Consider the following 14,653-nt stretch of genomic DNA (forward strand, 5'->3'; position numbering starts at 1 on the left):
TATCAGATATTGAGAAAAACGTCATATGTGTCTTTTTATATAGTGTATGTAAACTTCTGGTTTCAACTGTATATCTAAGCTACATTTAAGAAACCTCAGCTCTGTACTATTATACAAAGTTCTCTTTGAATGTCTAATATTTCTTGAAACTTATCTAATAGGAAATATTGGCCCCTATTATGGTTTAGATTACCAAGAGCCACCGAGCCCCATACTCCAATTACCCCAGAGAGGTTTCATCACTAGTTGCTCTTTTTTTTACTGATGGAGACTGTTGAGTTTGATCATTTCAGTAGATATGTTATTGTCTATACTCACAGCTTTTTACTACACTCTTCCTGCAGCCAGTTTTGTGTTCCTAATCAGGCCCCATTTTTTAAATCTGACGTGTGTCACTTTATGTGGTGATAACTTTGGAATTCTTCACAAAGGATAATAGGAAACAAATGGACCTTACAAATTATATTCCAACTACTCTTGAATCTGACAATACCCTATGTCAGAGTTCACAGAGACGACACCGGGGAGATCACACAATATCCCACTGCTGCCGTCGCTCTGTCAGGATTTTGTCAGCTCTTCTCCTCTGACAAATACTATAGGGGAGAGGGGATGAAGAGGGTCTGGGAGAGAGAAATTCTTAATATTTCTATGACATCTTCCCCTCTTTTGAGGTAGCGTAGGGGCGGATTTACAGATCGCCCCTTAAGCCTACCTCGCAGCCCACCCTTCCTGCTAATCCGACAAGCCGTGGACCCAACTCGCCCACCACTCTGACCAACTGGGGATCCAGCTTTCCGATCACCCTGACCGGTTCGGGATGCATTTTCCCTACACCTCTGACAGGCTATGGGTACCTTCCTTCCATACTCCTGACAGACAGGGGGACCCACATTTCTTTTACCTTGCCTGGTTGTGGGGCCTACCTTTCCACCCCTCATGGTTACCTGGGGAGCTGGGCTAACTATGGGGCAGCTACGACTGGCCATGTCACAGTACGTCGTGACACTGGTCGGCGGCACGGTACCACTTTCCTTATGATCCCCGTGTTTCTCCCCATCCTTTCTCATTACCTCTGGAGCCGTGCTAATCATGGGACAGCTACCATCGACCATGTCACCATCTGGTGTGACCCTGGTCACCTGCATGGGACGACCTGCTTCCTGGTGTCCGTGCTTGCTCCGCTTGCCCATAGCACTTATGCTGGCTCTCAGCAGCATCACCCCGCAGGGTGAGGTGGCTGAGTTCCCCTCTACCACAACACACATTTTCAATATGCATCACATTGACATTATTGACAGTGGCATTACATGACATATCAGATCTGGGAGGGTGGTCAGGGATGTATCGGGCAACCAACTACCCCAGATCAGTTCCCAATAGCACATTAGTGGGGAGATTCTTTGACACCCCCACTTCCCTTAGCCTCCTCCTCGCACCCCAGTCCAGTTAAACTCGGGCCATCGGTATGGGACGGCGAACACCCCCAAACCCGGTAACAGGAGTGAGCTCATCTGGTAACATTAACTCAGGGCGGATGAGGGTCCGTTCTGCACCAGTATCCTTAAGGCCAACAGTAACGGTGTTGCCAACAGTAACCGGTTGTAAGTTCTCACAGGCCCTTCCAATCGCCCCTCCCACAAAAAGAATGGCTGCAGTAGGCCCTGGGGCCTCAGGTGTGTGGTTCATCTTCTGCCTCTCCAGGCAGACAAGGCTGATGTGACCCGTTTGGTCACAAGTATAACACTTACGGGAGTCAAATGCAGGCCGGGTGCTGGAAGATGAGACAGGACCCGCTGAGGGCCGGCTGGCTGGAACACTGGGGATGGCTGACAGCTTACCCCCTGTCCAGCTGGCGGCGGCTGACTTCTGCACCTCTGGTATGCGGTTGGCCTCATAGGCATCCACGATCTTGGCTACTTTGACAGCTTCTTTCGGCTCCCGGTCCAGCACAAACTGGCGCACTTCCACTGGGCAAAGATGAAGAAACTGGTCCTTCACCATCAGATCCTTCAGGTGCTCGAAGGTGGTGACTGACAGTCCTTGGACAGTCCTGCGCAAAGTGGGTCCTGAGCTCATCCACCACATCACTGTAGCTATCATGTGGTCCACGTTGGAGGGCTCTGAACTTCTTCCGGTAAACCTCCGGAGTCAGCTGGTACTTTTTTTATCAAGGCCTGCTTGATGGCCCTATAGTCTCCATCTTGTTCTCGAGGGAGAGAAGCAAACACCTCCAGAGCTTTTCCTCTGAGCCTTGGAGTTAAATATCTGGCCCACTGATCTTCAGGCAGCTGGTACTGTCTCCAGGCTTTTTCAAACCCTTGCAGAAATATGTCCAAGTCTCCATCCTTTTCCATTACGGGAAAATGTTCCCGACGGGGTGTAAAGTAGTTGGCACTGTTGGACTCATGGATCTGCAGGGTGGATAGCTCCTTCCGAATCTGCGCCCGCTCCAGCTGGTACAGATGCTCCTCTTGCCACTCTCGCTCAGCAGCCTCTCGGTCAGCTCTGGCCTGTTGCTCTGCTCGCTCCAGGAATTTCAGTATCAGTTGCAGTCGTCCGTCACGATCATCAGCAAGCTGCTCCAATGCCATCCACAGTTGGGGGTCCACATTACCCTTGCTGTGGACATTGCTGGCAATCACAGGTGGGACCCCTGCAGCAGCGCCATCTGGGCTTTGGCTGGCTGCCCCATCATCAGGGCTCTGCTGTCGGACGGGCTCTGCAGCACCTTGCAACAGGTCAGCAATCAGTTGGGCCTTGGTTTTGCCTGTGGGGTCAATCTGTCTCAGCTCACAGAGGGCAGTGATGGTGTCCCTTGACTGCTGGTGATACCAGGGCTCTTCACGCATAGCCATCTTTGCCAAATAAAAGATAGAACTGAAAAACCAGAGAAGGGAGGGGGTGCAACTGCTACACATACAGTAATGTCCCAGATAAAAAAAATATTAAAACACAGTGTGATTTCTTAAAACTTTGCACAGAATTCTCACAAGAACCATGCAAGTTTTCAATGACAGGAATGATTGTTCAATCCAGCCACTGATGTTCTGTAATATCCCACCGCTTGCCACCAATTTGTCAGGGTTCACAGAGACGACACCAGGGAGATCACACAATATCCCACCGCTGCCGTCACTCTGTCAAGATTTCGTCAGCTCTTGTCCTCTGACAAATACTATAGGGGAGGGGGGATGAAGAGGTGTCTGGGAGAGAGAATTTTTTAATATTTCTATGCCACCTTTATACGGCTGTACCCTACTGTCTGGGCACATGGCAGGTTAAAGGTTAAGAAGGGAAAGAGCGACATTTAGCTATTTGATTGCAGATCTTGCTGGAATAGTTTGCAGACACAATGTATTGTGGACACTGTTCATGGTCACCTGGCAGCTCAAAAGATGGCTACCACAAATAGGCGTTGCTCCATCTACTCTTTTTTCAGATCCCAGGGTTTGCCTTGCTCATCACCCTTTAACCCCCTCTACATGGATCTGGAATTACACAGAGACCTCTAGGCTTGGGACATGGTGTTACCTGATGTTCTGTGGTGTGAGATGGGAAGAAGAATAGTCAGGTAGTCGGGTCAGAACCAGGAGAGCAGAGAAAATACAAAATCAGAAGACACAAGAGTAGTCGGTAAACGGGCCGAGGTCACAACAGGAAACAAATACACAAGCCGGGAGCTGAGCACAGAGGACTAAACCAAGGGAGAACAAGGCTGTATCTGACAGCTTTAGTAGGGTGCGGTGCTTTCCAATTGGCTGAAGTAGGGAGCAGATTACTCCAGCTGGACAGCACACACACCCATACTGCCAGACTGGATGGTACTACAGGTCCCAGGCACCCTAATCTTAGTGGCTGGACAGAGCCTGCGCCGCCCAGAGCTTCTGGTTCTGACGTCTCCTCCATCACCAGCGCCGCCTGCAGGATGAATAAGGCGGCTCCTGGTGAGAGAATCAGAGGTCGCAGGAGCAGATCCCAGAGGAGATGGGACCCACCATTTACAGAAGCCCTAATATTACAAAATGTCAGAAAACCAGAGCAGTAGAAATCCCCATAAAGTGACTTCATTTTGGAAATTATAACCCTCAGTGAATTAATCTATTAGAGTAGTGACTATTTTGACTCCACAGCTACTTTCTGGAAATTAGCACGCAGTGGATGATGGAGAGTGAAAATGACAAATAAGCCATTTTATTGCCCAACACATAGTGCCCAGATTGTGCTCCAGGAAACACACAATGTAAATTAAGTGGGTTCTTCTAACTATAGTAATTCCAAATACATGGATGCTAAATGTGGTTTGGGCACACTGCAAGGCTCAGAAGCGAGGGGAAGATTGCAGAGAGAGCGGATATTGCTGAATTGGTTTATGAAAGCCATGTGCCACGCAAGGTGTGGGAAAGACCAGTGCAACACAAAGGGAAGAGGAAAAGGGAGACAAGACTCTAGCCAAAGGGGGGAAGTGGAGACCTCCTAGTCTGGTCTAGCGTCACCCTGTCTCAACTATTGACCCTATATTGGCTTTTCACCAATCGCCGCATGCATGCCTCGCCCTGTCTTTCCCTGGTGTATGGCTAAGACTAGGGAAGGGAGGAGATGAGCACTAGTCCATCTCACTAAACACTATAGACAACAAGTGTAGACAAACGGGGAAAATGGCTTAGCTTTAGACGACTCCAAACAAATTCGCACACGTCCTCAAGCTCCAGAGAGGACGAAGTACTGCTCTTGCTAAGCAAGTAGTAATGAATATAACCAGCAACTCCCTCTGAAACACAGCAGGTATTTAAACACCCAGGCAAAGTGTTAATTAGCCAGAGGGAGGTAACCATTGGGTCCTAGAGACAGCCTCTAAGAAGATGTCTGTAATGCCAAAGGTAGGGTTCTCCTGCAGCCAACTGCAGGGCGATTGTCTGTCACCTCTGACACACCCGTGACACCATGTTCCCTATCAAAAGCCTTTGAGCCACTAATAATGTGTTTTTCCATTGACGGATGATGGACCTGAGTGGGGGTTGTTTTTTGCGAGATGAGTAGAATTTTTTATTGGTATTATTTTCATCTACATAACATTGTTTGGTGGCTTTTTATTCCATATTTGGGAGGCAGCATGAACAAACAGTTGAACACCACACTCTACTGGTTTCTGCTATGAGGTTTTATATTAGACTGTGAACTACCATTGTCTTGGTAAATAATTCCATTTTTGTTATCACCCATGACAGCACCACAACGAGAGAGGTGATCCGCCCTGCCAGGACAGGAAACCTACAGAATAGGGACATAGGGACCTGGGAGCACCATGGTGAGTCCAAGGGGGCCTGTTCCGTCGGACGGGCGTGAGCAGCAGCCGCACCATTACCTTATGGTGGCCTGGCAGCTGCGCATCCCGGTTGCGCAGGCGCAGGACGCTATCCAGGAAATCGCGCCCTAAGACACACGCCGGTGAAAAAAGAAGTAGCGGAGACCCATGTGTTCTAACATGTTTCCGGCTACTGTTTTGTACCAGCCTGCGGCCCTGATGACGAGCGTACTTGTGGGTCTTTGATGGGAGAAACTTAGACAGGCTTACCTGTTGAAGATCCAGATACGTCTGAGCGGCACCCCTGCCTGGGGTCGGCAGCTCCAGTTCCATGAGTGGAGAAGCTGCTGTGGAACTGCGCCCCTGTCTGGGGTTGGCAGCTCCAGATCTGCACGTCAGTGAGAGAGCAGCTGTAGAACTGCGCCCCTGTCTAGGGTCGGCAGCTCCAGCTCCGTGCATCAGTGGAGAAGCTGCTGTGGAACTGCGCCCCTGTCTGGGGTCGGCAGCTCCAGCTTTGATCAGCTCACTGTTGGAGGCGCCCCTGCCTGGGTTTGACCACCCCAGTATTGCTCAGGCACGGATGGAGAGGAACAGGTCTGTGACTTGGTCCAGCCTTCGAATCTGGTGGTGAGTAATCTTCGTGAATGTTTACCTGGTTTATGGGGCCCTTTCCTTGTTATGGTTACTAGGAAAGGCTGAAGGAAGTTAGCGCAAAACTCAAAAATGGGTGTGTGCGCTCTGTAAGACACCATCTGGGCCAAGGGCCTCGTGCTTTAGATTTGGCTTCAGGAGGGAAGCTGGACCTTAGACCTCTAGGCTAAAGTTAGCCATATGTCTGGGCCGCACAGAGCCTCATGATTGGGCTTCAGAATTTACCACAAAAATGAGCCTCAATCTGCTGAGTAAATGTTAAAGTAACACTCAGAGGTTTTTACTGTTGTCCTCCAGTCTGTTTACTCCATCCATAGGACGGCATATGGTGTTAATACAGCACATGGTCTCTGTGAAGGTCTGCTGTCCAGCTGCGTCTCATCAGTTGGCTCCTTCGGGTGGGGCTAGTCTGACAATTGAGATTTACCACCCAAAGGAAAGGTTTATCCTTCATTGAGATGGATTACTCTTTGCGCTTCACAAAGAGCACATCATAGTGCTTCATAGCATAGCGCTTTATATCACATCATAGTGCCTCACAGCGCCTCTTGGCACATCATAGTGCCTCGTAGCATAGTGCTTTATAGCACATCATAGTGCCTCACAGTGCTTCATGGCACATCATAGCGCTTCATAGCACATCATTGTGCCTCATAGCGCCTCATGGCACATCATAGCATAGTGCTTCATAGCACATCATAGTGCCTCTTAGCATATCATAGTGCCTCATGGCACATCATAACATAGCGCCTCATGACACATCATAGTGCTTCATAGCATAGTGCTTTATATCACATCATAGTGCCTCACAGCGCCTCTTGGCACATCATAGTGCCTCGTAGCATAGTGCTTTATAGCACATAATAGTGCCTCATGGCACATCATAGCGCTTCATAGCACATCATTGTGCCTCATTCGCCTCATGGCACATCATAGCAAAGTGCTTCATAGCACATCATAGTGTCTCATAGCACATCTTAGTGCCACATAGCATAGCGCTTCATAGCACATCATAGCATAGTGCCTCATAACATAGCGCTTTATAGCACATCATAGTGCCTCTCAGCACCTCATGGCACATCATAGAGCCTCATGGCACATAATAGTGTGTCGTAGCATAGCACCTCATAGCATAGCGCCGCATAGCATAGCTCTTCATAGCACATCATAGTGCCTCATGGCACATCATAGCATAGTGCCTCATGGCACATCCTAGTGCGTCATAGCATAGCGCTTCATAGCACATCATAGTGCATCATAGCATAGCGCTTTATAGCACATCATAGTGCGTCATAGCACATCATAGTGCCTCATAGCATAGCTCTTCATAGCACATCATAGTACCTCATAGCATAGCGCTTCATAGCATAGCATAGTGCCTCATGGCACATCATAGTGTGTCATAGCATAGCACCTCATAGCATAGCGCCTCATAGCACATCATAGTGCCTCATGGCACATTATAGCATAGTGCCTCATGGCACATCCTAGTGCATCATAGCATAGCGCTTCATAGCACATCATAGTGCGTCATAGCATAGCGTTTCATAGCACATCATAGTGCCTCATAGCATAGCACTTCATAGCACATTATAGTGCTTCATAGCACAGCATAGTGCCTCATGGCACATCATAGCATAGTGCCTCGTGGCACATCATAGCATAGTGCCTCATGGCACATCTTAGTGCCTCATAACACATCACAGTGCCGCATAGTGCTTCATGGCACATAATAGTGCCTCATAGCACATCATAGCATAATGCCTCATAGCACATCATAGCATAATGCCTCATAGCACATCACAGTGCCTCATAGCACATCACAGTGCTTTATAGTGCCTCATGGCATAGTGCCTCATAGCACTTCATAGCGCCTTATGGCTCTTCATAGCGCCTCATAGCATAACATATCATAGTGACTCATAGCATATCATAGTGCCTTATGGTGAATTCATAGTGCCGTATAGCGCCTGTTAGTACCTCATAGCATTACACAGTGCCTTTTAGTACCTCATGGGGCCTGATATTGTCTCTCGGTGCTTCAGGTTGCCCCTGTGCCTTGTAGTGCTTTATAGGGTGTCTGTGACTTGTAGCGCCCCTGTGCCTCATAGTCCCTCTTTGTAAAGGTACTGGTTGCACAACTAAGTTTATGTCTGATAAAACCAAGTTCAGCAACTGTAAACTGTGCATGGCAAGCTTACTGAATTCAGGGGGAAAAATATCCTAGCCTCTATTTTGAGACAGAGAGTGGCAGTATTCCTGGCTGGTGCTCAGCTGGCTCGGTGGAATGCCGATTGGAGGCAGGTGACAATAAGAGCGCTTCCTTAGTTTTGCAGGTTAATAATAAACCTTTTAGGGTTTCATTCTTAAAGGTAGGAGGCATCATGTAGTGTTCATACAGCCATTGTGTGTTTGGTCCAATCGAGTGCAGTTTTATTGCTTTTTACAGGTTGCGCAGAAGTCATAAACATTAATATTTCTGGTCTTGTCCAAGCTCTGACTAAATAGGACAGACCCTGACTACTCATATACAGTTCAGCTAACCCAGCTTGATCAAACAAAACAATATTTATCGATACCCCTTAATACAATTGTGACTATTCATACTGTAAGATTGTTAATTTGCTGTGGACAGAACTGTGGAACATTTAACTCAAAATGTTTTGTTTGAAAGAGCGATGTGTTGTGGGAGGAGGGATAGAATAGGGACTGGGTCCTTTCTTTGGTTGGGTTGTTTTATTTGTTTTACTGTTGTGTTACAAAAAAGTTTTAACAATAAAAAATATTTGATTTAAAAAAAACAACAACAATATTTATCCAGGGCAACCACTGATACTTGTGAAGTCTGGCCTGTGTCTCTGATTATCTCCAAGACACATACCGTCTGCTCTGCTTTCCAGCAGTCTTACTAAGGTGAATGCCTAGCCTGCTCTGGTGCTTAGCTCTCCAGGTGCCCTAATCAAGACCTGTAAAGCTATTATTTAACCCAGGCCTACCTGGGTTTGCTACAACCTGAATGGGCTGTACAGATTCCTGAGAGTTAGATAATTGGAAATGGACTCTATAAGACCTGCTAGTAAATCTGCAGTTCCTAATTGCTATATAGTAGTATAGGCATTTAAGGAGGTATACAATCAGGTTTCAATTCACATGAAACATCAAATTTCCTGAGAATACTTCTTGGCATAAAATGAGGATTTAGGCTTTCAGTTTGTGACCTTCCATTCAGATGTTAATGAGCCTTAAGGCTTTATGGAGAATTATAGTAGTTAGGGCAACTCTCATATTGAAGGAAGAGGCATTGACAATAGTTTACCTCAAGTATTTCGGGATTATGGGCAGATCCGTCGAGCGCTACAGAACTCACTGGGCAGTGAGTAAGAGTTGTGGTCTCCCAAGGTAGAATAAGGAGTCCTGTTATATGTCAAAATTAATAAGCAGTCTGGCCGCAACTCTGAACAAGGCAATATTGCTGTTAATAACTTTAATCTCCTACATTCCTGTAGTAGCATGGTTACAGGTATATACCCATGTGTTGCCTCTAAAGACCCGGTTCCTCTAACCTAAAGAAGCTTTAGACAGTATATAAGAAAGCTCCATTCATCTATACATGGTCACCATGTAAAGGTCTTCTCATACAGCAGAGTAGCTTTAGCTTACGTAAACTATTATGGAGGAACTCTGCCAAGATCCCTAATGACACTTATGTCTAATCAGTTCAGATGGCGAAGTCTCACCTTTTATCTTTAACAGCACCTCATATAAAGAGGAAGAGAATTACCAGTGGACCTTTTTAGCCATAGACTACTGGAACAGTGTTCAACCTGCATTGAATAAGCAAGGAATGTGAAAGTGAGTTTTGGATCTAGGCCCTTTTTCAGTCCAAAGATGGCACCCTGGGATCTGAATCCAAGCCTTCGCTTGAACCCATGGATTCAGCGTCTTCACATTAAAGACTATTATCCCGGTGGCCCTGAGCACCTCAGCATGGTAAGTTAATGACATTCAAGCTTTGTCGGTTAATCCTTTGTTTATACAGATCCTAAAAGATGGGCCAGTTCCGGAGCTACCCAACTTTCGAAGATGGCTTCCAATTTCCATAGAAGTCAGGAAATTGTGCACCCTACTTTCTGTGCTAATCCGGGGAATCCATGGCAGATCAATAAGAAAGCGGATGTCCCCATAAAGCATTTTGTAAGGTTGCGATTCAGTCTTCACCTTGCACCTTCTATAGACACTATAGACTTGATCGGGGATCTTCTGCTGTCCTTTCCTTTAGGAAAACTGTTCTACAGGCTGTGGTCCCACCCTAACTTTAAAGTTTTTTCTCTGTAAATCTCTCGTTGTGGTGCTGTCATGGGTGATAGGAAAACACTAAATTACTTATGGTAATGTGATTTTCCTGAGCCCATGACAGCACCCTTATATTCCCTCCCATCACTGGTAGAAGTTGATCACTTCATTCTCTTCGTGATGTTTGATTCACGCGGCGTGTAGAAGCAAAAATCATGGGATATATAACTATTAAGTAGTGTCCTCTCATGCTCTGTAAACAACTGAGGTGGTGGAGAGGCGCCACCATTTTATTCTGTAGGTTTCCTGTCCTGGTAGGGTGGATCGCCTCTCTCGTTGTGGTGCTGTCATGGGCTCAGGAAAATCACATTACCGGTAAGTAATTTAGTGCTTTTTATATAACTTGCCATTTTTACAGACGGTTTAAGTAGAAATATTACACAATATAAAATTCAAGGATATTTTATTCAAAAATAATAATTGTTTTTTTCTTGGCAGATGACTGTACCAGGAGATCAGAGGGACAGCCGTCATCTTCAGTTTTTCAATCAGATGAGCTTGAGATCCCACAACATACAATTGAACTGAATGCCATTACTGCAGATATACCATCATCCCTTCACAGCAAAGATCTGTCATCTGATCCTATGAAACAGGTCCAGTCTTCTGATTCATTACCGACTACTAAGGAAAATCAAACTCACAAAATAATCATTAAAAAACGAACTGCTCCTAAAGCAAATAAGCCATTTTCACGTTCAGAATATGGAAACAGTTTTCCCCTTGAAATATCTTTTCTTAAACATCAAAAAATTCATACAGTGGAGAATAGATTTTCGTGTTCTAAGTGTGGGAAATTTTTTAACCAGAAATCAAATCTTGTTAGACACCAGAGAATTCACACAGGGGAGAAGCCATTTTCCTGTTCAGAATGTGGCAAATGTTTTAACCAGAAATCAGATCTTGTTAGTCATCAGAGAACTCACACAGGGGAGAAGCCATTTTCCTGTTCAGAATGTGGCAAATGTTTTAACTTGAATTCAAATTTTGTTAAACACCAGAGAATTCACACGGGGGAGAAGCCGTTTTCATGTTCAGAATGCAGGAAATGTTTTAACTTTAATTCAAATTTTGTTAAGCATCAGAGAATTCACACGGGGGAGAAGCCTTTTTCATGTTCAGAATGCGAGAAATGTTTTACAGATAAATCAAATCTTATCACACATCAGAGAACTCACACTGGGGAGAAGCTTTTTTCATGTTCTGAATGTGGGAAATGTTTTACTGATAAATCTAATCTTATCGCACATCAGAGAACTCACACTAGGGGGAAACTTTTTTCATGTTCAGAATGTGGGAAATGTTTTACTGATCAATCTAATCTTATCGCACATCAGAGAACTCACACTGGGGAGAAGCCTTTTTCATGTTCAGAATGTGGGAAATGTTTTAACAAGAAAGGGCATCTTGATAGCCACCAGAGAATTCACACAGGGGAAAAGCCTTTTTCCTGTTCAGAATGTGGGAAATATTTTACAAAAAAATGTAATTTTGTTAGGCATCAGAGAACCCACACAGGGGAGAAGCCATTTTACTGTTCAAAATGTGGGAAATGTTTTAGCCTTAAATCAACTTTGGTTAAGCACCAGAGAATACACAGAGGGTAGAAGCCTTTTTGATGTTCTTAATGTGGGAAATCTTTTACACGGAAATCAACTTTAAATACACATTATAGAAGTCACACACGGGACAAGCATTTTTTCATTTTCAGAATGTTGGACATCTTTTTAACCAAAAATTGTATCTTCTTAAATTGGTTGTACAATACTAGGACAAACCCTTGTTATGAAGACCCGGCATCTTCCCTGGGCTTAGTACTACTCAGACAACACAGGGTGAGGGTAAAACAGTGTAGCAATATTTTATTGAACCACCAAACAGACAATAAATACATAGAACAGTCCCAGCAAATACCCAAGATGGTGCAACATTACACAGTCTCACCCTTCCGCTGGCCCGCCAAGAATAGAAAAGCTGCGACTTTGGAACTTCCAGAGCCAACGACCTCAAACAGTACCCCCCACCCCTCCTTTTTGCGGGCCCCCACAGAGAGAATGTAGCGGCAAGCTTAGGAAGCTGACAGTCCATCGAGGAAAAAGGCCAAGAGCCCCTAGGGTGGCACACTGACCTCTCCGAGAGTATCCATGGGGCCAGATGACCGGCTGGTCCCAATCTGGTTTCTTCGAATGTCTCAATGGGTTCCAGGAGACCGGAGGGTCCCACCTGCAACCCCAAACAACATATCCATAGGGCCAGGTGACTTCATTGTCCCAACCTAGTCTCCCCAACTGTATCCATGAGCTCTCTGATGGTCAATGGAGCAGATCCGTATCCTTCCAGTCAGGGCCATGTACCCTTAGGCCGGAATCATGTAGAATCGAAATCTGTGTCTTTCTGGATGAAGCCATGCTACCAAACTGATGTTCTGAAGAGTCTGACTGATCTTTGATTCTTTCAATTCTGACTGCTACAGAGGCATATGTCTCTTAAATAGTTACAATCGTCCTTTCAAGTACACATCCACAGGTCAAGGATTAGGGAGGGTATTATTCCACAGGGCTCAGGTCTCATTGTTTGAGCATTTAATCAATTTACATAGTTGGTATAGCAGGGAGCTCTTGCAAATCAACATCTAGCTGGCTTTAGCATAATATATAATTAGCATATTAACAAACATTATTGTTTCAAAACCAAGAGAAGTCAACATTCAGGTTTATACACATAATAGTATGTCCTCCTTGACCAGCCACAGAAATACACATACATTCACAAGTCAACACAAACCCAATGGTGTATTTCTCTTGGCTTAACAAATCTAAACATCTGTCTGATTAAGGTAACAACCTGTTTCGTCACACTTCTCATTCCTCATACTTAGCCTTGTTAAAATATAAACACTCACCTCCCATGGTAGGGCCGTTCCAGCGGCATTGGCACTCACGTTCCCAAGACTGATGTAAGGTTGTTACATCATATGAACCCTGCACCCAATTAGTGCCAGTTTTACTGTCCCCGCCTTCGGACGTGTTGAACATTAACAGGAAGCCAGGGCTGTGGTTGCTCTTTGACCTTCTCTTAATGTTGGATTTGTCAGAAGGTGGAGACAGTGACGTCAGCACTGAGCGCAGGGCTCACATGACGTAACAACCTCACATGAGCCCCGAAACACAAATGCTGACTCTGCTGGAATGGCCCTGGCACGGGAGGTGAGCATAACTGTTTTTATTATAACAGGATCAAACATCAGTGATGAGAAGGGGTTGTCCAAGTAGTGGACAACCCTTTTAAACATCAAACATCCCACACAGAGAGAAGTAATTATGATACCTAGAGTGTGAAAAATTAATTACTGGAAAATCGAATTTTGTTGACCATCAAAAATAACTATATAAGTTATTGACAAATTGTACAAAAACATATAACACAGTCGTATAATTAAATGAGAAAGGGATATTACTTCAGAACTTACCATATTTTTTGGAGTATAAGGCACAAATTTAGCAAGAAAAAAATCTTTCTAATAAGTGAGTGCATCTTATAGCCTGGAGGCAACTTCCTGTGACAGGAGAACTCTGAGACAGTGTCCTTCCTGATTACTGAGAGAACTGTTCTCTCTCCTCCAGCCCCACATGTATCTAACTGATTGGTCAAAATCAGGGTCCTTTGGATGTTTTTTTTGGTTGTCATTAAGATTTAAAAAGAGAAAACACAGTAGTTTGACAGTAGATGGCTTCCCCCAACCAATTATCCTTGAGTGGAGAAAAAGTTTTTTGTTATCATTCATATTCTCTGAAACAAGGCCAAGAAAATTCTGCCGGGGTATGTAAACTTTTGAGCACAACTGTATACAGTACAGACCAAAAGTTTGGACATACCTTCTAATTTAAAGATTTTTCTATATTTTCATGAGTATGAAAATTGTACATTCGCACTGAAGGCATCAAAACTATGAATTAACACATGTGGAATTATTTACTCAACAAAAAAGTGTGAAACAACTGAAAATATGTCTTATATTCTAGGTTCTTCAAAGTAGCCACCTTTTGCTTTGATGACTGCTTTGCACACTCTTGGCATTCTCTTGATGAGCTTCAAGAGGTAGTCACCGGAAATGGTTTTCACTTCACAGGTGTGCCCTATCAGGTTTAATAAGTGGGATTTCTTGCCTTATAAATGGGGTTGGGACCATCAGTCTTGTGCAGAAGTCTGGTGGACACACAGCTGATAGTCCTACTGAATAGACTGTTAGAATTTGTATTATGGCAAGAAAAAAGCAGCTAGGTAAAGAAAAACGAGTGGCCATCATTACTTTAAGAAATGAAGGTCAGTCAGTCCGAAAAATTG

General features: G+C 44.9%; 1 protein-coding gene across 1 annotated transcript in view; it reads left to right on the forward strand.

The window, feature by feature from the left end:
- LOC141191539 (uncharacterized) overlaps positions 1-14,177 on the forward strand; it is a 29,531-nt gene extending 15,354 nt beyond the window's left edge. Inside the window, exon 7 of the mRNA XM_073661434.1 lies at positions 10,748-14,177. Coding sequence (XP_073517535.1) covers positions 10,748-11,916 — 1,169 coding nt within the window. The 3' untranslated portion in view covers positions 11,917-14,177. The remainder of the gene's footprint in view (positions 1-10,747) is intronic.
- Positions 14,178-14,653: the final 476 nt, after the last annotated feature.

The sequence above is a fragment of the Phyllobates terribilis genome, unplaced genomic scaffold (assembly GCF_046119375.1).
Source record: "Phyllobates terribilis strain yellow unplaced genomic scaffold, ASM4611937v1 Scaffold_47__1_contigs__length_9908305, whole genome shotgun sequence".
NCBI classification, from domain to species: Eukaryota; Metazoa; Chordata; class Amphibia; order Anura; family Dendrobatidae; genus Phyllobates; species Phyllobates terribilis.